Source organism: Hippopotamus amphibius, chromosome 3, assembly GCF_030028045.1.
Source record: "Hippopotamus amphibius kiboko isolate mHipAmp2 chromosome 3, mHipAmp2.hap2, whole genome shotgun sequence".
NCBI classification, from domain to species: Eukaryota; Metazoa; Chordata; class Mammalia; order Artiodactyla; family Hippopotamidae; genus Hippopotamus; species Hippopotamus amphibius.
The window spans coordinates 198,928,737-198,950,914 of record NC_080188.1 but is presented as its reverse complement, the minus strand read 5'-3'; the positions used below and the strand labels follow the sequence as shown (position 1 = coordinate 198,950,914).

General features: G+C 67.1%; 1 protein-coding gene across 1 annotated transcript in view; it reads right to left on the bottom strand.

Moving 5' to 3' along the window:
* Positions 1-22,178, bottom strand: part of LGR6 (leucine rich repeat containing G protein-coupled receptor 6) — an 88,847-nt gene that overhangs the window by 10,889 nt on the left and 55,780 nt on the right. The window contains 9 exon segments of the mRNA XM_057729984.1: positions 381-452; positions 630-701; positions 1,592-1,657; positions 2,482-2,553; positions 3,184-3,252; positions 4,067-4,138; positions 4,300-4,371; positions 6,152-6,220; positions 18,479-18,550. Coding sequence (XP_057585967.1) covers positions 381-452; positions 630-701; positions 1,592-1,657; positions 2,482-2,553; positions 3,184-3,252; positions 4,067-4,138; positions 4,300-4,371; positions 6,152-6,220; positions 18,479-18,550 — 636 coding nt within the window.

Genomic DNA, 22,178 nt, shown 5'->3' with positions numbered 1-22,178 from the left:
ATGGACGCGCCTTCAGGAAGAACCTGCCCCTCTGTGCGCGAGGCCCCCCCACCAGGCCCCTCCCCGCGCTGACGTAGCGACCGTGCAGCCGGCCCCACGCGCTCCCTGGTCACACCCTGGTGACTCAGGGCACCTGTGACTGCAGGCCCGGCCCCACACTGCCCGCCCGCCCCATGGCCCGGGGCGCACACCCGCTGCCGCGGAGCTCGCGGGAGGTGCCTCCTGCTTGTCAGGCCCCGTGGGCTGTCAAGGGGCTGGGAACGCTGCCTAGGGTTCGCGTGGCCGGCACCACGCGTGTCCCGCACCACGCGTGTCCCGCCCTGGGCTGGGCCCCCTGCCCCCGCCGGGCAGCCCACAGGCCGTGGGGCCCGAGCACTCACAGCTTGACCAGCGAGCGCAGGGTCACGAAGGCCTCAGGGTGGATGGCCCGGATGGCGTTCCAGCTCAGGTCCCTACGGGCGGAGAGGACGGGGTGGGATGGGCAGCGACACGGAGGACCCGTCCTCCTCACCCTGGGTCACCGACACGTGTGGCACGGTGCAGGCGTGCAGGGAGGGCCCCGCCCGGGGGCTGGGCGTGCTGACAGGGCGCGGGCCGGCAGGGAGAGCGCCCCTCCCCGGGGTACTCACAGGGCCTGCAGGGAGGTCAGCTGGCGGAAGGTGTCGGCCCTGATTTCCGAGATGCGGTTGTGCTGGAGGCCGCTAGGGCAGCAACAGGCTGGGTGAGCCCGGAGGCCTGGACGCTGCCCCCGCTCCCGCCCCCACCCCAGCACTGCGAGGAAGAAAGGACCCAGCCTGCAGAACTCTCCAGAATTAAAGGCAGCACGCGGGATCCGGTTGCCTTGGGTACGTGGGTCAGGAGACAAAGCCCCAAAGCCATCCCTGCGGCCCCAAAGCCAAAGGGAGTGCGTGTCCAGGGTCCCCACCGGGCCTGGCTCCCGGCCCAGCTGGCCTCGCCCCGTGGGCCCCCCAGCCCCCAGTCCAGCAGCCGAGCACTGCCCAGCCCCTGGTGGCCCAGCGACGGCCCCAGCGGGGAGGCAGAGCTCCACGGACGGGCGTCCTGGTGGGAGACGGACCCTGGGCCTCAGCTACGGTGCAGAGACCCCAGGACAGGCCCTCACTGCCACCCTGCCAGGTCCCAGGGCGCAGACAGGGAGCGCGGAGGCCCCGTCACCGGGGGCGGGGGGCAGCAAGCTGGGTGCTCGGAGCTGGGAGAACCTGTGAGGTGGTCTCGGTTTCCGTGGAACAGGTTCCCTCCCTGACACGTGTGTGCACGGGCGTGCGTGTGTGCACGGGCGTGCGTGTGTGTGGAAAACCAGAGCCTGGGGCGCCTCCCGTCCTCCGAGACCCCCTCGTGTCCAGCCCACCTGCCCCTCCGCTGGCCTAATCACCGTCCCCTTTCCTGCTGTCTTGACCCCCAAGGAGCCGTCTCGAGACCCCGTCTGGGCACCCGCTCCCGGGCCGTCGCTGTGAGTCCCGGCCTGTCCGGCCTCTGCCGAGCTCCCAGCCCTGACCCCGGGGCCAGCGAGCCCAAGGAGGGGAGGGTCAGAGAGCCTGCGGGCCCCGCCCTCGGGCCCCTGCCCCAGACTCACATCTCCTGCAGCTCCTGACAGCCGCGCAGGCTGGGCAGGCCCTGGATCTGGTTGTGGGACAGCTCCCTGGGGAGGGGGTACGGGCCGGCGAGGGGAGCTGGGCTCAGGGACACGGCCGTGGCCCCCCTCACCCAGGCACGTCCCTGCAGCCCCCAGCCCCGCCCCGCCGAGCCCCCGCCTCCGTGCAGGGCCCAGGGGGGCGGCCTCATCCGTAGGAAGCCCTGGGGGGCCTGGGAGGGCCCCAGGGGTCGGGGAGCAGAAGGTGAGGGGGCGCAAGGTGGCCCGCGGGGCCCACGTTGGGACGAGGCGGCTGGCCAAGGCCACCCCGGGGCACGGCACCACCACCGCAGTGTGGAGCTGACGGCCCTAGGGATCCCCCGGCCCCACCCCCATCCAACCGAGGCGCAGAGAGGGGACAGGACCTGCCCAAGGACACCCAGCCCGTCCAGCGCGGGCCGTGCACGTCTCGCGCGGGGGCCGTGGCCCGTGAGCGCCTCGAACACCGGGGGCTCGGGGGAGAGGGAACCCCTGCGCGTCACAAGGCACTGAGGCACCTCTGCGGTCCCGGCGTCGACTCGGGTAACCCCCCCGGGCCGCCCTGGGGGACCTACGACGTGCTGGGCGCGTCCAGTCCTCCACACGCACCCACATTTCACAGACAAGAAGCAGGAGCTCAGGGCCGCGGACAGGGGAGCTGGGGCTCGCCCGGCGGGAAGCGGTGGAGCCTCAGCCCCGGCTCTGAGCCCAAAGACCGAGGCTTCCCCCCGAGAGGCAGAGGGTGGCCCAGCTCCTCTCGGGCAGGTCTCGGCCCGGCTGCCCCCCCCAGGAGGAGAGCGACCCGGGCGCGGACGCAGAAGGAGCCCAGCCGGGCGGGCGGGCGAGGCACTCACAGGACACGGAGCCTGGGCAGCTGCTGGCACACGCCCGGGGGGAGCCGCCGGAGGCCCGCGCGGGTCAGGGTCCTGCGGGGACAGCGGAGGGGCTGGCTCCACCGCAGGCCCTGCCGTGCTCAGCCGGCCCTGAGCCTGACGCTGGTGTGGGAACACAGAGCTGTGGGGGCACGGGCGGGGGGCTGCGGGGACCAGGCCCAGAGCCGTGCCCTGCGCCTGGCAGAGGGGTGCTGCCCGGGGCGGGGGAGCGGGCTGCAGAGCGGCCGGGCTTGGGATGGGGGTCCCGGGGAAGACCTGAGGCCGAGGCCACGCGCGGGGAGCTGCTCCTGCCAGCTCTGGGTGCTCGCGGGGCTGTTCTGCCCGCGCTCTCACAGGGAACCGCGGGCCTGCTGCGTCCTGACCCCTCCCCCCCAGCCCCTGGACGTGGAGTGGAAACCGGGAGGCAGAGGAGGCGGCTGTCACGGCCCTCCTGCCCCGGCGGGTCCTCCGCGCACCTGGGCCTGGGGGAAGGGACCCTGAGAAACCCCAGGCCGGGAACGCGGGGGAGAGCAGCCCCCTCCCCCGGAACCACCGCCCACCGGGCTTCACCCACCGCGCGCGGCCGCTGCGCCAGGCGGGAACCAACAGCAGAAGGCCGGACCTTGGGGAGCGGGGCCTGGGGGCTCTGGGGGGCGGCAGGGGGTGGGCTGAGCGTCCACTCACAGGATCTCCAGACTGCGGGTGCCCTTGAGGTCCGGGAACTCCTGGGTGTCTGCGGCACCGTTCAGGGAGCTGGAGACAGAGCACCGAGCGCCGAAGGCTGGGGCCCGCGTTCAGGGACCTCCCCCAAGGACCCCACCTTCCCGGGAAACACCACCCTTCCCTGGCGGAGGCTGGACGCCTGGCAGGGTCCACGCTGCCATTTCCTAAGTCAGCTCCGCCGAGCCTGGCCCAGACAGAGCCGGCCCCCGGCCCCCCGGCCCCCCGGCCCCCCAGCCCCCCGGCACCAGGGCGCACAAAACACAGGCAGGGGCCGCGGGACGCGCCCCGATGGCAGGCGACGGCTCGAGTGCTTCCGGAAAAGTGTTTGGCTGCTGGGGTTGCTCCTCGGAGCCGGGGAGTAGGTCTCCCCTACGTGTCACCTGCGGGGCGTCCCCCACGGGTCACTCCACCTCGGGGACCACACAGGCCTGCCAGTGACAGAAGCCCAACAGGATGGGAGCCAGCACACCCTGAGGAAGACCCTGGGCTCGGCCCGAGCGGGAGAGCCTGGGGTCCAGCCCAGCCTCGGGGGGAGGGGACGGCCTGAGAAGGCGGAGCGAGCGCCCGGCACGCAGGGGCAGCCCCGTGCCGCCACCGCACCAGCGGGCGGCTTCCTGAAGACCTTGCGCTGGGGAGGGAACTGAAAGAGGGGGAGACGAGGATGCCTTTGGGCAGCGGAGGGCCGGGGGGGAGGCGGCGGGGGCCACGGGGGAGGCCGCGGGGGCCACGGGCGAGGCCGCAGGGACCCGGAGAGCCAGAGCCTTGTCGGGGTGTCGCTCCTTCAGCTACGTGAGCGGGACCCTGACTTGGTGGGACTGGGGGGCGGGGGGAGGCAGGGACTCACAGGGTGTGCAGCCTGGGCAGGTGCCGGAACGCCGACCTCCCCACGAACTGGATCGGGTTGTCGTAAAAGTGTCTGCAAGAAAGACACCGGAGCCCTTCGCCCGCCTTCCCGGCTAGACCAGAGGCAGGCGTCTGCCCTCCCTGCATGGTGGAGACCAGAGACCAGCACGCAGGAGCCCGTCCTGCCTCCCGGCCCGTCCTCCCCGCACACGTGCGCCAGGAGCGAGGACTCACATGGTCTGCAGCAGGGGGTTCCCCAGGAAGGCCTTCTCTGGGATGGCCTTGATGTTGTTGTTATGGAAACCCCTGCGGGACGACACGGGCGTGAGGAGGAGGCAGGGAGTGTGTGGGCGGGACGTGGGCTCTCCGACAACCAGGCAGGAGGGCCACGGGGCCAAAGGGACGTCCGCCTGGGACTCTATCTCCCTGTGCTCCACGACCCGGAGAGAGGGTGAGCCCGGGCGGGGGGCCGCGAGGCCCTCTCAGGGGAGCAGGCTGGGCCCAGACCCCAGGGCAGGCGGAACCCCGCACGGCCCCCAGCAGGGAGCCGAGGGTGCCTGGGAAGAGGACGTGGAAAGGACAGGGGCCCCCGGAGGGGAGGGGATCCCCAGACGGAGCCAGGCTCGGCCTCCAGGCCCTGAGGAGGAGCAGAGCAGCGGAGGGATTGGCCCCAAGGCCGGGGGCGCGGGGGTGGGGGGCAGGGCTGTGACCGTGGAGGAGAAAAGGGGGGCGAGGCCCCCACCAACCGTGCAGGTCTGGACGCTGGGAACAGTGCGTCTGGTCACGGGGAGCACCCTTCAAAGCAAACGTGGGACTGAACCGTCCCACCCAGGCTGAGCGGGCCACCGCGGCGCCGGCCTCCTCGGCACTCCCTGGCCTCCGGAGCCCTCCCCCCCCCTTCGCTCCCTCCTCCCTCCAGCCCCGCCCACCCCGCCTGCCTGGCTCCTCCAGTGTCCTGCGTGAATTTGCTCCTCTCACGTCTGATCACCCCCCTCGTGGCCAGTGCTGAGCCGGGCTCCGAGGGATTGAGACGTTCACGAGACAGAGCCCCTGTCCTCAAGCTGCTCCTCGCAACAGACGTGGACAGACAGACACCCCCCACCCACGTGCCTTCCTGCTCCTGCTCCCCCAGGGCTCTGCTCTCTCCCGCAGCTCAGGTTTCCTGCCCCCGGGCCTTTGCACACCCTGCTCCCTCCACACCCTCCAGACCGAGCAAGTCTTCGTTCCTCTCCCAGCTCCAGCGGAAAGGCAGGCCCTGGTGCCTCACTGGCAGCGGAGGACTTGCGGCCGTGTCTCACGCGGACCCTCCCCTGCAGGCCTGAGCTCCGGCCCTGAACGCCCGCCGCCCCCGCTGGTCCCGCTCAGCTGCCTGCAGACCCCGTCCTGCTGCAGGCGCCCCTCGCCCCGAAGGCCGTCTCTGCCCACCGCCGTGCCGCTGGGTCTTCACCTCCACTGTTCCTCCTCCCCGCCGCCGCCTGAAGCCCGTCCGTCCTCGGAGGCGGACCTCCGCCGTGTGAGCCCACAGCACTCCCTCGGTGCTCTGGACACCAGGCTGTTCTAGCTGAGCTTACACCTCCGGGTCAGAGCCCCACGCTGGCCCGGAGCTGCCCTGTCCTGCCCCGTACTCTGCGTCCTCGACGGGCCTGAGGTCCCGGGGCGGCCACGTCTGTCTCACCCCCGGTTTGCGTTTAGCAGCAGCACGGCGCCCGGCACCGTGGGTGCTGAGGAAATGCATCTTAGAATAAAACGAGCGGTGACCGTCGGGGGCGGAGCCAACTCCTCGTCCACCCACGGGGACCGGGACTGAGGCGGGACCCCAAGGCACAAATCAGCCCCACCCCATCCCCTTCCATCGCTGCACGCAGCTGGCCAAGGCAGGGGCGTGCTGGGCAAGCCGGACAGGAGGGGCCCGGCCTCGCTCTCCCAGGCTGGAAGGCCCAGCTCTGCGGTGACGCAGCCCCAGGGATGCTCAGAGCCCCGCAGCGAGGCTCATGACCGCTGCCCTGGGGGGTCGGGACCTCTGGAGATGAGGGTGTGGGGGGCCCTTGGGCGCAGAGGACACCCCGAACCCCACAGAGGCGCTTACAGTTCCTGCAGGCGGCCCAGTGTCCGGATGGCCACGGGGAACTCGTGCAGCTGGTTGTCATTCAGGTCTCTGGAAAGGAGGCAGGGCAGCATTGGAGGGCGGTCCCAGGGCATCGGGGCCCCGGGGACATGGACGCTGGCTCTGGGCCGGCTGGAGAGGGGGTCTGCTGGGCCCAGGGCCAACGCCGGGAACACACTCTGGGCCACTCCTCTCCCATCGCTGCCCCCAGGCCTCGGTGGGGGCTTTTCTGGCCGCAGACCTGTTTTGAAGGGACACTTAGGGGTGCAGACACTGGAACCAACTACCTCCAAACAGCTCCCCCCCCACGCTGCGGAGACGATCTCAAGCCTTTGGAGACACCAGTGGCTGGGGAGGGGGCAGGAGAGAAGCGGGCAATCTGTAACACCTCGTCACTGGCACAAGGGAGTCTGGAAGCTTCCTCAGGTGACCACCTTGGCTACCTGTGGCCTCTGCTCTCATCTTTTGTAAAAATGGACAGGACGTCTTACCTTGGGTGGTGGTATGACAGCTAATCTTTATTTCCCCTTACCCTTCTCTGCATTTCCCCCTTTTTAAAAACAGTGAACATATATCACATGTCTAATCAGAAAACAATGGAGGGGACTTCCCTGGTGGCGCAGTGGTTAAGAACCCGCCTGCCAATGCAAAGGACACGGGTTCAAGCCCTGGTCCGGGAAGATCCCACGTGCCTCAGAGCAGCTAAGCCCGTGCACCACAACTGCTGAGCCTGCATTCTAGGGCCCGTGAGCCACAACTATTGAGCCTGCATGCCACAACTACTGAAGCCCATGCACCTAGAGCCCATGCTCTACAAGAGAAGCCACCGCAATGAGAAGCCCGCACACCGCAACAAAGAATAGCCCGCGTTCTCCACAACTAGAGAAAGCCCTCGTGCGGCAACGAAGACCCAACGTAGCCAATAAATAAATAAATAAATTTAAAAAAAAGAAAAAGAAAAAGAAAGCGATGGAAATGGTGCTGAAGAGTGGTAGCAGCCCCGGCTGGGGAGCCTGTGGGGAACAGAGCCCCACACACCCTCGGTGGGAACTGAAATGCGCACGTTTCGGGCGGAATTTCACAGAATCTTTTCCAGTGAAAAGGTTCACACCAGTCATTCCACATCCAGGGATTCATCCCACAGAAAAGTCTGCACCGAGGGGTGCAGGTGTGTGTAAAAGGAGGCCTGCCGCTGCAGAGCCAGGCGACAGGGACAGGACACTGCCCGCGAGACCCCTCAACACAGGTGGGTCTCCTGCGTTGTGCCCTTCACGGTGATGATGTAGCGAAGGGCTGGAGGAGACATGCAGGTGAGCAAGAGCGAAGCTGACGGTCCTTGGAGGAGACGGAGAACCCAGCCCCCCACGTGGCGGGGGGGGTGCCAGAAGAGGGGCGCACGCCTCCCGGGGAGCCGAGACTGGGGGCGGAGCAGGGGCGGAGCCATGGGCACCTTTAGAGGATGCTGCCCTCTCCCCACGAGACCTCAGGATGGATGCCGGCTCTCTAGGCTGGAACGCTGGCTTCTGTCTCAGTAGCCAGGGCCTCACCCCACGTGAGACATGCCTGATCAGGGGTGGGGGCGCCGTCCCGGTGCCTGCAGACTCCAGGGTCTGGAGACCCGCCAGGACCCGGGACCCTGGGCTGCAGTGCTCGCACCTGGACACGCCTCTCCTCGAGCCACAAAATACAAGAAATTGTATGGGACTCAACATCGCTGCGTGCGTGGGCACTGGGGCAAATTCTGGACAAAAGATGCAAAGAGACCAAAAGACCCAACTGCCACTTTTGAAGAGCCGGGAACAAAAGCAGGGCACTGCACACGCCCCCTGCACACACCACCCCCTAAGGGGTGGGCAGACCCCCAAGCCACCCCTCTGGCCCGACCGCCGGACACACCCCTACCCTCCGCCCACGTAAGGAGCAAGCCTGCCCCGCCTCGGGGAGCCGGCGGGGAGCCTGCGGTCTGATCTCGCCTCCCCACCCCCCCCACCCCCGCTGCAGCCGGGGCCCCAGCAAAGCCTGGCCTGCAGTTCCCATCCGGCCTCTGACCCACGTTTATCGATTCAGGAGCCAGGAGCCCCGGTGGGTCACGGCTGTGGCACGGGCCATGCAGCGCGGGACGACCCCGCCCACCTGCTCGGCCTTTGAGAGCCACCCTCGCCCTGACGGCGCTCGAGAGGCCGTGTGATGCCACGAGAGGGCCACGCGGAGGCCCTGTAACGAGCGGCCCGGCAGCTTTTGTGGTAAATCCAGGTCGTCGCAGAGACAATGACAGATCCCTCCGCATGGCAGGCCACGACACCTCACGGTCCACAGGCAGAGCTGGGCGCCCGGCCCAGGGGCCACGGGGCAGTGACGGGCAAGGCGATCATCGGCCCTGGTTCCGCTCAGACTCCCCTGGTGACCTCGGGTAACCTCTGCTCTGCCCTGCTCTGCCCCATCCTTTGGGCGAGCCGCGGGCAGGGTCCCCGAGACCAGAGGTGCTGCAGGAGTTTCCAGATTCCGGGGGTTCTGCTGGAGCGGCAGAAGGCGCCTGGATATCATGCTGAGAGGGCTGGGGATGGAGAGCCGGCAGAGGCCGGAGGGGTGAGCCTCTTCCAGCCTTTGATCGTGTAAGGATTCACCCTTGCGTCTTAATGTCTCCAAGTCCAGAGCCCTGCAACTTGGCTTGGTCCGTTCAGGAGCCTCCTCTGCCGTCCGGGAGAACCAGATCTCCCACAAGGAACACGGGAGCCCCTGCGCTCAGAAGCCTTAATCCTGCAGCAGCATCTGCACTGCAAAGACCGCCTGGGGCTGGCCCCACAGCCTCTGCTCAGGATTTCACCTGCCTGGGACGCGCCAGGCAACAGCACAGCCCCTCCCTCCCTTCACTCAGGCCTCTGCCCGAAGAGCCGCTCCTCAGGAGGCCCCCGCTGAGCCGCCGGTCGCCGTGCCCTCGCCCTGTGTGGCCCATCGAAGATGACCCCACGTCCCATCATTTTGCAGCATACGCGAATCAGATCATCACGTCGCACACCTTAAACTTAACGCAATGGCGTCTGGCGATCACAGCTCAATCAAGCTGGATGGAAAAGTGGCCCAAGTCCTCTGCAGCCTTGCCCTCCTGGCTCCTGGAGACCGGGCACTGCCCAGCAGAAGGGGGTGGAAGTGACCTGGGGCTGCCCGGTCCGAAGTCGCAGGAGGCCGCGCAGCCTCTGCCCCTCGAGGAAGGCCCTCACCACGTGCGAGAGCCCGGCCGGCCTCCCGCAGGACGAGGGCCCCGTGCAGAGGGCGGGCAGCCGGCGGCCGGCACCCGGGCCCCGAGCCCCGGCTGAGCCCCAGCGGACGGCCGCTTCCCGGCGGCCCTCGGACGGCTCAGCAGAAGCGCGGGTTCACAGAAATCACAAGTGCTGCCTGAACCACTGAGCTTCAGGGTGGCTGTCACGCGGCAACAGTGAGGGGACACCCTGCCTGCTTCCCCTCGTGGAGCGTGCTGACGCCTGACCGGTATTTGTTTGTTTTCTTCCCACCCAACTGGCATGAAAGTTCCTTGAAAACAGAAACTTTGCTGTTTTCTAACTGAAACCCCAGAAGCGTCCTGGCACAGAGCAGCCGCTCTACAAACACTGTTGCCTGAACGAGTGAGTCAGTGGACGGTCAAGACACGTCGATTAGTGAGAAACAGTGACGGACGCTTCCAGGAATCTGGAGTATTTGGGGGCACGGCCTTAAGATGCCAAGGCCGATGTCAAGAGGCACCAGACAGCCCTAGGCGGTGCCCGCAGGGTTGCCCGGGGCCAGAGAGCCTGGGACGGGTCTCCTGGGGCCTCGCTGTCCTTGAGCCCTTACATACTTCATCGGACCCCTGTCCGGCAGCCAAACGGAGTGGTTCCAGCCTTCCTCGGCAGTTTCTGGTCAGGAATTTTGCCAAGAACGGCCTGACAGACAGTGGGAAAAGACACGTGGTAAAAGCCACGTGAACTGAAAGGCTATTTCTGTAGAAAAATGTGGGAGAATAAAAATGGTGCAAATGTCAAAATAATTCCGCAAACCACATGCCAAAGAGGTGGCCTGACTGTTGCGATCTGGATGTCTACACAGACTCGAGGGCCCGGGCAGCTGACAGGCCCTGCTTCACGGGGCCGTGCAGACCTCAGCTCTGGTCTCACCTCCCAGGAACGTCCCTGCAACCCCCTCGGCCCACAAGGAATTGTCAGGGCACTAGGGTGAGGCCCCGAGCACGAGAATCCCGCTGGCTGGAGCGGCAGGTGGGGTGACAGGCGGGAACCCCCGGCCTACGCCGCCGGGCGGGCGGCTCTGCAGGCTGCGGCGGGCCCCGCGCGCCCAGGCGCCAGGGCCTGTGGAGACGGAGGGGCCCGCGGCCGGGAGATGGGCCTCCGTGGGGATGCGGCCCCGGGGCAGGTGCGGTGGCCGGCGGAACATGGGGGCCGAGGGCGCAGTCCACGGGAGGCGTGGGGCGCGGGTGGGCTGAGCGAAGGGCACCCTCTCCAGGCGAGGCGGGGCACGCTCCCCGCCCGAGGCCCTGCTCCAGGTCGTGCCCGGGGCAGCCTGACCTGCACCAAGCCCGCGCCCGGACGACCTCTTCCCACCCGACAGCCGCCTCGCCGGAGCTGCTCCTTTACACGCTGCCTACCATTCAGGGAAGGGAGCGCAGGCCTTAAAGAAGGTTCCCGACCACACCCAGCGTCAACCGGCCAAGTCGCGCCCACTCTGTCCCCCCAAACCCGCCCTCTCCTCTCTCCACAACCACGCTGCCGGTGCCACAGCCACTAGCCCCATCGGCCACGTAAACGTCAACTAATGACACGGTAATAAAATAGGTCAGCTCGCAGCTTCACCAGCTACACTTCAAGTGCTCGGTCACGACGTGCGGCCCGCGGCTGCGGCGTCAGAAGCACAGACGGAGACGTCCCGTCGCACAGAAGCGCCGTCCTCTGCAAACGGGAGGCACAGCCGGCGCGGCCGTGTTCCCGGCTCCCTGCGGTCGCTGCGGCCACGGGACGGGTCCTCCCCGCAGAAGGTGGGCAGACGTGGCACCTGCCACCTCGGGGGCAGGGCTCGCGCAGCCGCCAGCCCGCCCCCTCCACGGCCGCGCCACGCTTCCACCAGCTGGACGCCAAGGACAACGAGGCCCTGGGGACGGCAAGACCCCAAGGAGCCAGGTCCCCGCGTCACCGCTCGGAGCAGGGCCGCCTGCCAAGGAGAAGCAGGTACGCGACCCGGAGGTAAACCGCGCCCCCGCTGGAGCCCCGGCCGTGCTTCTGTCTGTCGGTGACGGCGATCAGCCCCCTCCGCGACCCACGTCACACCCAGGCTTGAGCCTGAGTCCGGAGCCCACACTCAGCTACTACACACCTGCCAGAAAGACGCTTCTAAGGTGCAGCGCCAACGCCGTCACCCTCCTGAACACTCAGAAGAGGCTTCTCACGACTCAGAACAGCGTTCAGCCGCCCCCGTGGGCTCCAGCCCTCGAGCAGCCCCTCAGCTCCACCTGCCGTCTCGCCCACACGGAGGCTCACCCACTCCTGTGTCTACCTGTGGCTCTTGTGCTCTCAGCCGGATGCCCTCTCCCCACATCCTCAGCTGCTGAAGCTCTAGCCATCCTTGGAGTCCAACCCCATCAGTCTTCCAGAACTCAGCTGGCGTTTTCTCCAGAAACACGTCAGGATGAGTTGGGTGATGCTGTTGGTGGAGGCAGTGGTGATAGTCCTGGTTCCAGGTGACGTACTAACCCTGGCTCAGTCCACTCCCACACCAGCCCTCCGAGGCAGGAACTGTTATTACATTCACTCTGCAGCAGAGAAACGGAGGCACGGAGGGAGGCCATCCCTGGACCAAGGTTCTAGGAAAGGGAGCACTGGGATTGCAGCCCTGGCCGTCTGGGTCCAGACGGGGTTGTCCGGGTGTATGCCGTCTCCCCAGTGAGTCCTGAAGCCTGCTGTCATCAGGAATCCAGTGGGTTCCCTTGTGGATTTCCCGAAGCCCAGGCGCCGGCCACGTGTGCCAGAGTTCACTGTGAGGGCGATGGTCTGAGCCCCCTGCGCTGGCAGCGTCTCTGACCTGTGTGCTCCTGGGGACGGAGCCTGCCTCCCCCGGCACGAGGCTGATTCTTCCGTCTCAGGTGGTTTACGGTGCCCTAAACCCAGCCCCGGCTGCAGAGTCTGTCACCTTCAATAGCCCCGGATCAGCCAGACACCCAGCAAGAGCAAGTGTTGCATCTGCTACTCCCGGCAGCTGGGAGCAGACGGGAAGGGCTGAGGTTAAAGAGAACCCGCTTCCAGCTCCAGCCAGGACTCGTCTGGAAGCGCAGCTGTCCATCCTCCCCCTCATCTGCTCAGCCGTCCCAGCCAAATCCAACCAGGACTGATGGCGTCGGCAACCACAGCTGGGAAGGTGACCCCAGCCCCGTGACGCTCCAGGACCCGCGGCCCCAGCGTCTCCTTCCACCTGGCTGCACGGAAACCACCAGCCCTGGGATCCTTGGAAGTCCCTGTGGCTGCATGTGGGACGCAGGCTGTAAGTGACAAGGATGGGATCACGGTCACCGTGGCAACGACCGGGGACAGCCGGCGCGGCCTGGGGATGGGGCGGGGGGTGGGCGTGCCGTGTGAGCTGGAGATGGAGCACGGACGTGGGGCGCGACAGGAGAGCGCTTGCTCACCCAAGGTCCAGCACAGCCGCCCTCGCAGAGCTGGGGAGGCTTCTTGTGGGGGAGCGAGGGGAGGTAGGGGCGTCTGGGGCGTCCTGCTGGCATGTCAGTCGGCATCTGAGTGAGCACGTCAGTGAGGCCTGCGGATGTGTGAGTCTGGGGTCCAGGACAGCAGTGACCTCCGTGCTGGAGGCCTCGGCAAAGCCACAGGATGGGAAAGGGTGAGGCCCGCGGGGGAGGCAGAGGGAGAAGGGCAGAGCCTTGGGGTCGCCGGGTCAGGAGTTAGGGTGCTGGGGGCAGACACACTGGAATTAGCGGTGAGTTAAGAGGCGCTCGGGACTCCTGGCCAAGAGCCCCACACTCTCTGTGACGAGGGCTACCTCTCTCTCGTTCATAAATGTCCCCGGCGCCCACAGCAGGGGGATGGCACGTATGGGACACCCCGTAACGTTCACGCAGCCAGTGGACTAAGGACACAGAAGAAAGAGGGTGGCGTCCTCGATTCCTGCTGGCGCCTCCCGCCCTCAGGTCCTGAGAACCAGACCTCGAGTTCCTCGTTTCCTCTCCACAGCGTCCACCCGGGAACCTGCTGCCCAGTGGTTCCGGGCGGGCCCCTGTTCCGCACCCGCTGGGCTGGGGGAGCAGGGCGCTGGAAGCCAGCAGGGGAGCAGGGCTGAATGCGTGACCTTGGCTGCCCTGCTGGGGACGCGGGGCAGACACATCGCGGGTGCAGGTTTCTGCCTGTGAGACGCCATTAGTGGTTCTTGGGGAAAAGCCAGAAAAAAAAACTTTTTATATGGAACATAAATTCTTCTATAAGCCACAAAACCCCACAAATTTGCAGTTAATAAACCCACAAATGTAAGATGGTTAAGAACTGGCGAGGAAAGAGGTCCTCAGCTCCTACAAGGTCAGCCTTGAGCGGGAGGGCCTGAAGGGCTGACGTGGGTGCCGGCCAGCGGGCAGCTGGAGCCGCAAAGACACGTCCAAGTCCTGACCCTAGGAGCCTATGTGACCTCATTTGGAAGAAGGGTCTTTGCAGATGTGATTCAGTTAAGGATCTTCTCAAGGTTGCTTTTACCAGGGTGTGTGGATGCAAAGACAAGGTCCTTATGAGAAGAGGATGCTCGGAGAGGCCACGTGAAGACGGAGGCAGAGACCGGAAGGAGCGCCGAGCAGCCCCCGGACAGTGAGAGGGGCACCGGGCAGACTCCACGCAGGCCCTCAGGAGGAACCGAGCCCGCCCGCACGTGACGGTGGACGCCCGGCCTCCAGAGCTGGGGGAGGATACAGTTCTGGGATTTTCTTTCTTTGTTTTTAAGCCACAGAGTTCGTGGTAGCTTGTTTGGCAGCCACAGGAGACGAGCACAGCGGCCGTCCCCGTCCACCCTCCGAGCAGCGGATCACGGCCCGGGCCCCCCGAGGTGGCGCCCGCGGACGACACCCTCCCTGCCGCCTCTGACACGGCACTGTCAAGGGGGAAGGAGGGAGGAAGAAAGGAAAGAAACGGTAACTAGCCAAGGGGGAGGACAGACACACCGCCGCCCGCCCGGCATCAGACGGGACGCCAGTCTGGAGAAGCCAGCACAGGCGAGGCGCCCAGCGTTCCAGGTGCCCACCCGGCCCCTCCCCGCACGCACTGCAAACGGCCTCCCCGTCGTCCGTCTGTGGACGCCGAGGCCCCCGAGCGCTCAGGTGACTTGCACGTGTCACATGCCAGTGGCAGAGCCAGGGTCTCCGTCCAGGTCCCCTGACTCAAGCCCAGTCCTGGAAGGACCTCTGCGGAAGGCGGCCTGGCGTTGCGTCCCTGGCCTAAGGCTGACCGCCGGGCCCAGGATTGGGAGGTGGCCGCATGCTTTCAGGACCCAGTCAGGGCGAGGTTAGAGCAGAATCTGTTGGCCTGGGTGGTCCCAGGGACGCGGAGACACAGGGGCGCCTTGCAGCCACGGCGGCTCCGAGGTAAAATCGTTCCGCAGCAGAGCCCTGGGGCGGCTGCGCCGGAGGAGGTGTTTACACGGCAGGCAGAGTCTGGGATCATGAGGCAGAATCTTCCGAACTTCCGCCCTGCTCTGCCGTGCTCCCAGGCCTCTGCTGGGTGCTGGTCCTGATCCAGAGAGGCAGCTGCAGCCCGGAGGCTTCTGTTCCCACTGGGGCTCCAGGCTCCCCTCCAAAGCGGGGAGGTCCAGACAGCCCGGGGTCTCAGTCCGTCCGATTCGTCTGCTGAGGTGGTGAGGAGGCTCCGAGGCCACCGGCCAGGCCCGCGGGAGGTGAGGCGCTGCGGTCCCCGGAGCCCTCCCGGCCCCGTCCCTCTGTTCCAGCTGAGCTGCAGACACCAGATCCCCGGAGCGGGGGGGCGGGGCTCAGCGTGTAATTATGTGCGTCAGGCCTTTTCTTTTCTTTTTGCACAATTTGATTGGTAACTACAGCTGGGTCTTTGAGGACCCTCCGCGACAGCTCTGAACAGCATCCCATGGTCTCCAAGCGAGATGTCCACACACTGACCTCAGAGCCCAGGGGCCTGGTTTCGGATCCCTGAGACCGCCCTGGCGAACCTTCCCAGGGCTGCGCTGGCCACGCCTTCTCTCATTTCTCAGCCCCGAGACCTGGGAAGTCCTGCAACTGGTCTGAGCTCCCAGGAGCGGGCGCCACACGGAGCGACGTATGAGGCCGGAGGCCTGGGTTCCACCATCCCGTACACACCGTGGAAATGTGGGCAAGGCCGCCCCCACCTCTGGATTCGGTCTGACGCGGAAAGCGGAGGAAACAGTACTTCAGGGGCTGGGGGCTGGGGGCTGGCCCCCCCCCGCCCTCGGAGGGCCAGGCGTCCTCACTGCGGGGGCAGAAGGGCGGTGTGGGTACACGTGAGCGTCTGTGCTATCTGCCTGCAGTCGGGGCTCCCGCAGGGTAGGCGCTGGTGACGGCAGCCTCGGGGGCACGGAGCACGTTCCCACAGGCTCTCCCAGCGCCGTGATGAGACTCCCTGGCACAGGCCGCCTGCGCCCACCCGCCCCCCACCCGGTGCGTCTGCGCCCGCGTCCCTGCTCAGCAGGAGGGCGGGCGCGGCAGCACCCGCGGGGACGCTGCCCTGATCCCCGGGCGGGCGTGCTGCTTGTTCTGGAGTGAACGAGTGCGCTTTCACTTCCTCCTCGTCCTTCCCACCGCCCACCGTGCAGAGGAGGGAATCCAGGCTCTGAGGCGGCCCGCCCCCACCCCCAGCTCTGGCTGACCCAGCTGGCAGAGGTGGGACCGGGGGTGGGACCCAGGCAGCCTGGCCTCCGGACCACAGGTCACAACGGAAGCCTCGTGGCCGCGGGGGTCCCCGTGCCGTGCTGGGGCCACGTGGCGTGTGCACGGCGGGCGTGCACGGCCTGCTGTGCCGTGTGACTGTGTGTGCACACGCCTGGCCCTCCTCCCCAGGTGGAAGGCGGGGGGGCCGCTCTCCCTCTGGAGACAAGCCTGTAGCTGGAGCCAAACCACAGCTCGGGCAGGAGGGCTTGATGAGAGGGTCCAGGTGCAGAGATGACGCCCCAGGGAGACCTGCCCTTCCAGAGGGCGCACGCACAAAGCCCCAGGGTGAGAGCGGCTGCAGAGCCGGCCACGTGTGCAACAATCCGAGGTCTGACGACCTCCCCTTCCCTCTGGCGTTCTCCCAGACGCTCCCCCTCCACATCTGGCTGCCCTGCAGCCCCCCAGCGAGCCCTGGGCGATAGAGGGTAAGAATGCGCTCCCCTCCTTTTAGTGGGAGATCAAACGTTGGAAGAAGAACTCAGCCCTCAGCAGTGGGCACGAGGGTGTTGAGACGAAGGCCCCGGAGGAGGGGGCGGGGGGGGGGAGGCTGGTCCCCACGCGGATGACAGCGCCGTCAGAGCTCTGCTCGGGGCTCTCCTTTGATCTAGCGTCTCCGCGGGTAGGAAAGCGCAGACTGGGCCCCACGGCCGGCAGGAGACCGGACGCTGCCCTCGGACCGGCTGAGGCCGGGCTGCAGGCTGTGCCGCCAGGCTGTCCTGCCCCGCAACGCAGGTCTCTCGGCCTCGGCCTTCTGGTCTGTGAAGCGGGCGCGGGCCCTGGGCTTCGTGCCGCGAGCCAAGCGCTGCCGCGGGCGGAAGGTGGGCGGGCGCCCGCGGCGGTGGCTCTGAAGCTCAGCCAGCGGCAGCCGAGCCCAGCGCCCCGCGCCGCCATCCAGGGCTGGTTGGGAAAGACCCAGGCAGCGTGCCCCGACGGTGAAGACACAGCCGCGCGTTACCTTTTCAGAGGTGCCAGCCCACGCCCCGCGTGCGTCCCCTCCCCAGCCGACTTCCCGGCAGAGCTGACAGCCCCGCCCGCCCCGGGCAGCCGCGCCGGCCTCCCCGCTGCTCCGCAGGCGCCCGGCAGCTCCAAACCTGCCCCAACACCCCACGTCCCCAGAGGGAGGGCAGCCGCGGCCGAGGCCTCGAGGGGGTGCTGGCCGCCCGAGTGTCCGGGCCCGGCACCCAGCGCACGGCAGGCCTGCAGGGTTCACACGTGGCCCAGAGACTGGGGGCTGGTTGGGGACGTCGGTGTGTCTTCTCCGTTAAGGCCCTGGGTCCGCTCTGTCCCCACAGAGGGTGATCCCAGGTGACCACACCAGCTCCGCGGATGTCCATCTCCCAGCACAATGACGGCGCGGCCAGGACCGTCCTGTTTGACGGTCCAGGCGCCCGTGACCGCTGGTGGGGAGGCGTGCGGCCCCAGCCGCGCGCAGCTGCGGGCAGAGGCCCGGCTTTCCCGACCCCAGGCTGCCCCCCGCCCCCCCAGGCATCGGGCTGAGCGTGGGGAGGCCGGGAGGGCTGCGCCCCGTCCAGCGAGCCCAGCACAGCCCCGAGCCCCGGCCCGCCCCGACCGCTCGCCGCGGGGGCCACGGAGGCGCGCGCCCAGGCCCCGGCGCAGATCTGCTCCCTCAGCTCAGAGCTGCTCTCCCAGCGTCTCCTCCGCCGCTTCAGAGGCGCGAGCGCCTCCACCTCAGGAATGACGCGTCGTGTGTTCCGGGGGTGGGGGGCGCATGGGTTGGGGGCGGTGGGGGGGTGAGAGGGAGGGCGCCGTGAGTCGGGGGCTCACCCCCGGTGGCCTGCGGTCCTTCTCTGCCCGGCACCCTCCCAGGCCTGCGCCCGGGCCGGCTGGCTGCTCGGGTGGGGCGCGTCCAGCCCTCTCTGCGGGGGCCGCGGGACCCCAGAGCAGGTGCCGGGGGCTCGGGTGCCTTCCGGCCAGAGCTGAGTTCCAGGACGATGATGTGCGAGTAACGCGGCTTTTCCGGAGGCCACAGCTTGAGCGCCGAACGGGTGCCTCCCGCCAGCCTCCCCGCCCTCTGTCAGCAGCCGCCCCGCAGCGGGGCCACGGCCGCCACGCCAGCCCCGCCCCGCCCCAGCCTCCCACGTCCGGCCTCGGCGCCCTCCCTCCCCTCGCTCCCCCTCCAGGCTCCGTGTCCGCCGCCGACGGTCACCGCTTCGGTCTCCCTGAAGGCAGGGCCGCCTGGACTCCCAGACGGCACATCCCACCCCCTGGAGGAGGAAGGCGGCTACCGGGAGCCACACGCCGCAGGAAGGCCACGGGCCAGCTCCCCAGTCCCGCCGCCTCCCCCTGCCACCCCCGTCCCCGCCCAGGACCCCCGTCACCCGCAGGACAGAACCCCCCGGCCCAGCACTCACAGAGTCTCCAGGCTGTGCAGCCCCGCGAAGCTGTGGGTCCCCAGACTCTGGATGCGGTTGTTGTGAAGGTGCCTGTGTGGGAGGAGCCGCGTCAGGACAGGTGCGCGCAGCAGCGGGCGGGGGGCAGGCGGACGCGCTTGGAGAGGACGGTGGAGGCAGGGGGGCGGACGTGACCCCAGCGGGCCGGCCTTTGTCTCCAGGGACAAACTGACTGGCCAAGATGGACTTCGGGAGCCCCTGTCTCCAAGGCAGGAGTGACCACGGGCTACACCGTTTAGCTTTCCTACGGAAGGGCAAAGCCAGAGGCGTGCCCCAGGCGGAGGCACCAAAGCGGGCTCCTGCTAGGCTCGTGGGCAGAGGCCAAAGACGGGGCCCAGCCGGGCCGGTCCTGCTCCCGGACCCAGCCGGCCCGGCTCAGTGGCCAGGTGCACTTCCAGGGGCCAACAGCAAACCCCTGCAAACACCGCGTCCCTACAGGCTGAGCCTCCCGTGACAGCCGGAGCGAGCTGCGGAGATGGAGACGGGGGGCCAGAGGAGCCGGGGGAGGCTCCTGGAGGTGGCGGCCCAGGGCAGGACCACGAGGGTCGGTGATGCGGACACGCAGGGGGGCGGATGTTCCCGGCAGAGGCACCGTGAGGACAAGGTGAGGGCGGGGGGCTGAGCGGGATGGTGAGGGCTTGGCCAGATCACACGCGGGGAGGGGCAGGAGGTCAGGCTGGGAGAGCCGTCCAAGGTCAAGATTGAGTTGAAAGTAAGCGACGGAATGTTCTCCCAATTCCTAGTGAAATGAGCGAAAACAGCAGAAACAGGCCCCCTGCCCCCACCCCAAATACTACGAGTAGCAGCCAGGCGAGCACCGAGACATAACATAAACAAACAGCAAAGACTGTGGCCAAGGAAACATTCCGGGCTCCTCATCAGAAACGGAGCTGGCAAGAAACCCAGAGGCTGAGAATTCTCCCCCAAGTCCCCAGACCTGCAGAAAAGCGGCTGTGGACGTCCCTCCCCTGCCCACTGCTGGCTTCTGCAGGAAGGGGAGGAGGGGAAGGGAGAAAAGGCTCCGGGCTCCTCACGAACGAGGAAATGACCTGGAGCCCAAGGGAACTCCCGCGTGGCGGCAGTGAACTCGCTCACGGTGCATTTACCACAACCTGACCCTGCGGAGGGACCACCCCCACCTGCACCTGGGCACCCACGGCGGGTGGACCCTCCTTTGCGCAGCGTCCCGCAGCCTGGGGGGAGAGCCAAGGGGGCCAAGGAGATACAGCGGTCCCAGCGGAAGCCAGAAGGAGAAATCACATGGCAATTGTACAAATATGAAACAGAGAAGCAGAGGAAGAGGAGGAGAGAGATGCCCAGGCCACGCCGAGAAGAAAACGTAACAGACCAACGAGCAGCAGGACATCTATCACGGCGGCCTTCTGCTGCAAAACCACCCAAAAAACATTCCAAAGACTGCATTTTTAAATGAAAGAAAGAATGACGCTGTACACTAAGGAAATGAATTGAGGACCAAAACTACATCACTGAAAAAACTAGTCAATAAACGTGAGACACGGAACAGCGCAGACGCAGCTGAGATGGGATGGGCGTCAGAGGAAAAGCCTGAGCTAAAGCGGTGAGCTTGGCTGGATGAGACTGAGAGCCAGAACAGCTGGAACCGACTGACGCGGAAGACACTCGGGGACCCAGCGCAGGGGGACTGATGTCTCGGAGGGACGGGGTCCAAAAATGAGACAAAGGAAAATGCTCTAAAGAATGGAATCTGAGGGTCAAAAGCAAACGTTGTTTCAGGAAAACAGGGTGCAGAGAGTTCCACAGTGTCGTATTCTAGAGAAGCTCTTAAAGATCAAGGATGAAGAAACATCTTCAGGCAGGAAAGGGAAATCACATACAAGGGAAAGAAATCAGACTAGCCTCCAAGACGTTCAGAAAGAAAGGCGACAGGCGCACCCCACCCCACATGTGGGTAGGGGCGGGGGTCTTGGGGCAACGGGGTCCTTCCCCAGGAGGCAGACAGACCCTCCCACAGGGGGCCTTGATTTGACAGAAAGAACACAGCCCTGGCTTCTGGACGAGCCCCCTCCCCTTCCCGCTTCCTCCAACCCTCGCCAGGCTCTACCCTTTCTCACGCCTCCCGCGGAAGCTCATCTCCGTCCCCACCTGCCCCCCACCCAGCACCTCCGGTCCACAGCATCTCAGCTTCTGACCGTCCAGCCCAGGCCTCCAGACCACTCAGCCGCCCTAGGTGTTGAGTGGTCTGGAGGCCTGCGGCAGCCCAGCCTGTTTGGGCTTATGGTCCAGAGGAAGAGAAGAGACCCACACACAGGACAGCACTGCTGTCCACTTCAGCACTCCTTGGGTCTCTCAGGGCCGTGCAGGGCTGCCTGACCAGGGCGCGTGGTTTGGGTTGAAGGGAAGCCCGTATCCACCCACGGGTCACCTCACGCCTCCGCCCAGACCCCGCCCACCCACGCTCCTCCTCTGCGTCTCCGCTTTCCTGCAGCGCAGCCCTCGGACCTGGACAGCTTCCTCTGCCCCCCTGCTTTGCAAGGTCACGGGCCACGGCAGCCTCTCTCCTCTGTCCCGGGGCCAGAGGCAGGCGGCGGGCAGGGGCGATGCTTCTGGACCTTCTCCTCTCTCCGCGTCGCAGGTCCCTGGGCCCCCTCCCCTCCTGTGCCCGGCGGGCCCCGCCCCTCCTAGATCCACGGCAGCCGAACTCCCCCGCTTCCACGCCCGACCAGACTCTGGAGTCACTTTTGACTCCCCTTCTTGGCCTCCCACCGCCGTGAAAACCCAAGTCAGGTGGATTCTTCCTTTAAAACGTCCCTCACGGCCACGCCTCCGTCTCCTCCCTAAGCTGGACTTTGCATCCCGTCTCCCGTCTCCCCTGTCCCCACCCATCCTTCAAATCACCCTCCTAAACCCCCTTCTCACCTCCAGGCTCCCCATCCCCCTGGCAGGCCACAGCCAAACTCCTGCAGCAGCTCTGAGTTTCCAAACTCACCTGCCTGGCCTCCCCTCCGGCCAGCCTGGCCTGCGCGCCAGCCGCTGACAGCTGCGCGGAGCCCTTACTCCTCCCCCGTCTCCTCTAAACCGTCTTTCCGGGCTGGGACCCCCCCCCCAGCAGGCGCCCCCGCCCTCCTCCAGCTGCGTCGGCCACGGGGGCCTGTGTGATGCGCCGGACTCAGCGTCTGGTCCGCTCCCGAGTTCCCGACGGCGTCCTGGTCCTTCCCGCCACGCTGCGGCGTGGACGGGCCCGCCAGCCCCGAGGCAGGGGCCCCTCTGCACGCCTGGGCGCCGCAGGGCCCCCAAGGGGCTCGGCCAACGCGGCTGCTCACGCGTCGGGGGCCCGTCGTGAGGCCCGCCTTTTTCCAGGGGTCTCGCCTCTCAGACAGCTGACCCGTGTGCTCCCAGGGAAGACCCCCGCGTCACGGGGCATCGCCAGAGCCGGGACCGCCCCGTTCGTTCTGTTCACCCGCCGCCCGGGGGAGGATGGCGCGGCCTTGCGGACGTCCCTCCCGCGTCTCCCGTCTCCCAGGACAGAGAACTAGACAAGCTCGTGCCCGCTCCACCATCCCGCAAACGGACCCAAGCTCCCTGGTCTGGAAGATCACACCAGGTTTCCCGGAGCGGGGGAGGGAGGCCTGGCTGCCGTCCAGGGGAGTCCGGATCGCGCACGCTGCCGCGGCAATTAGTA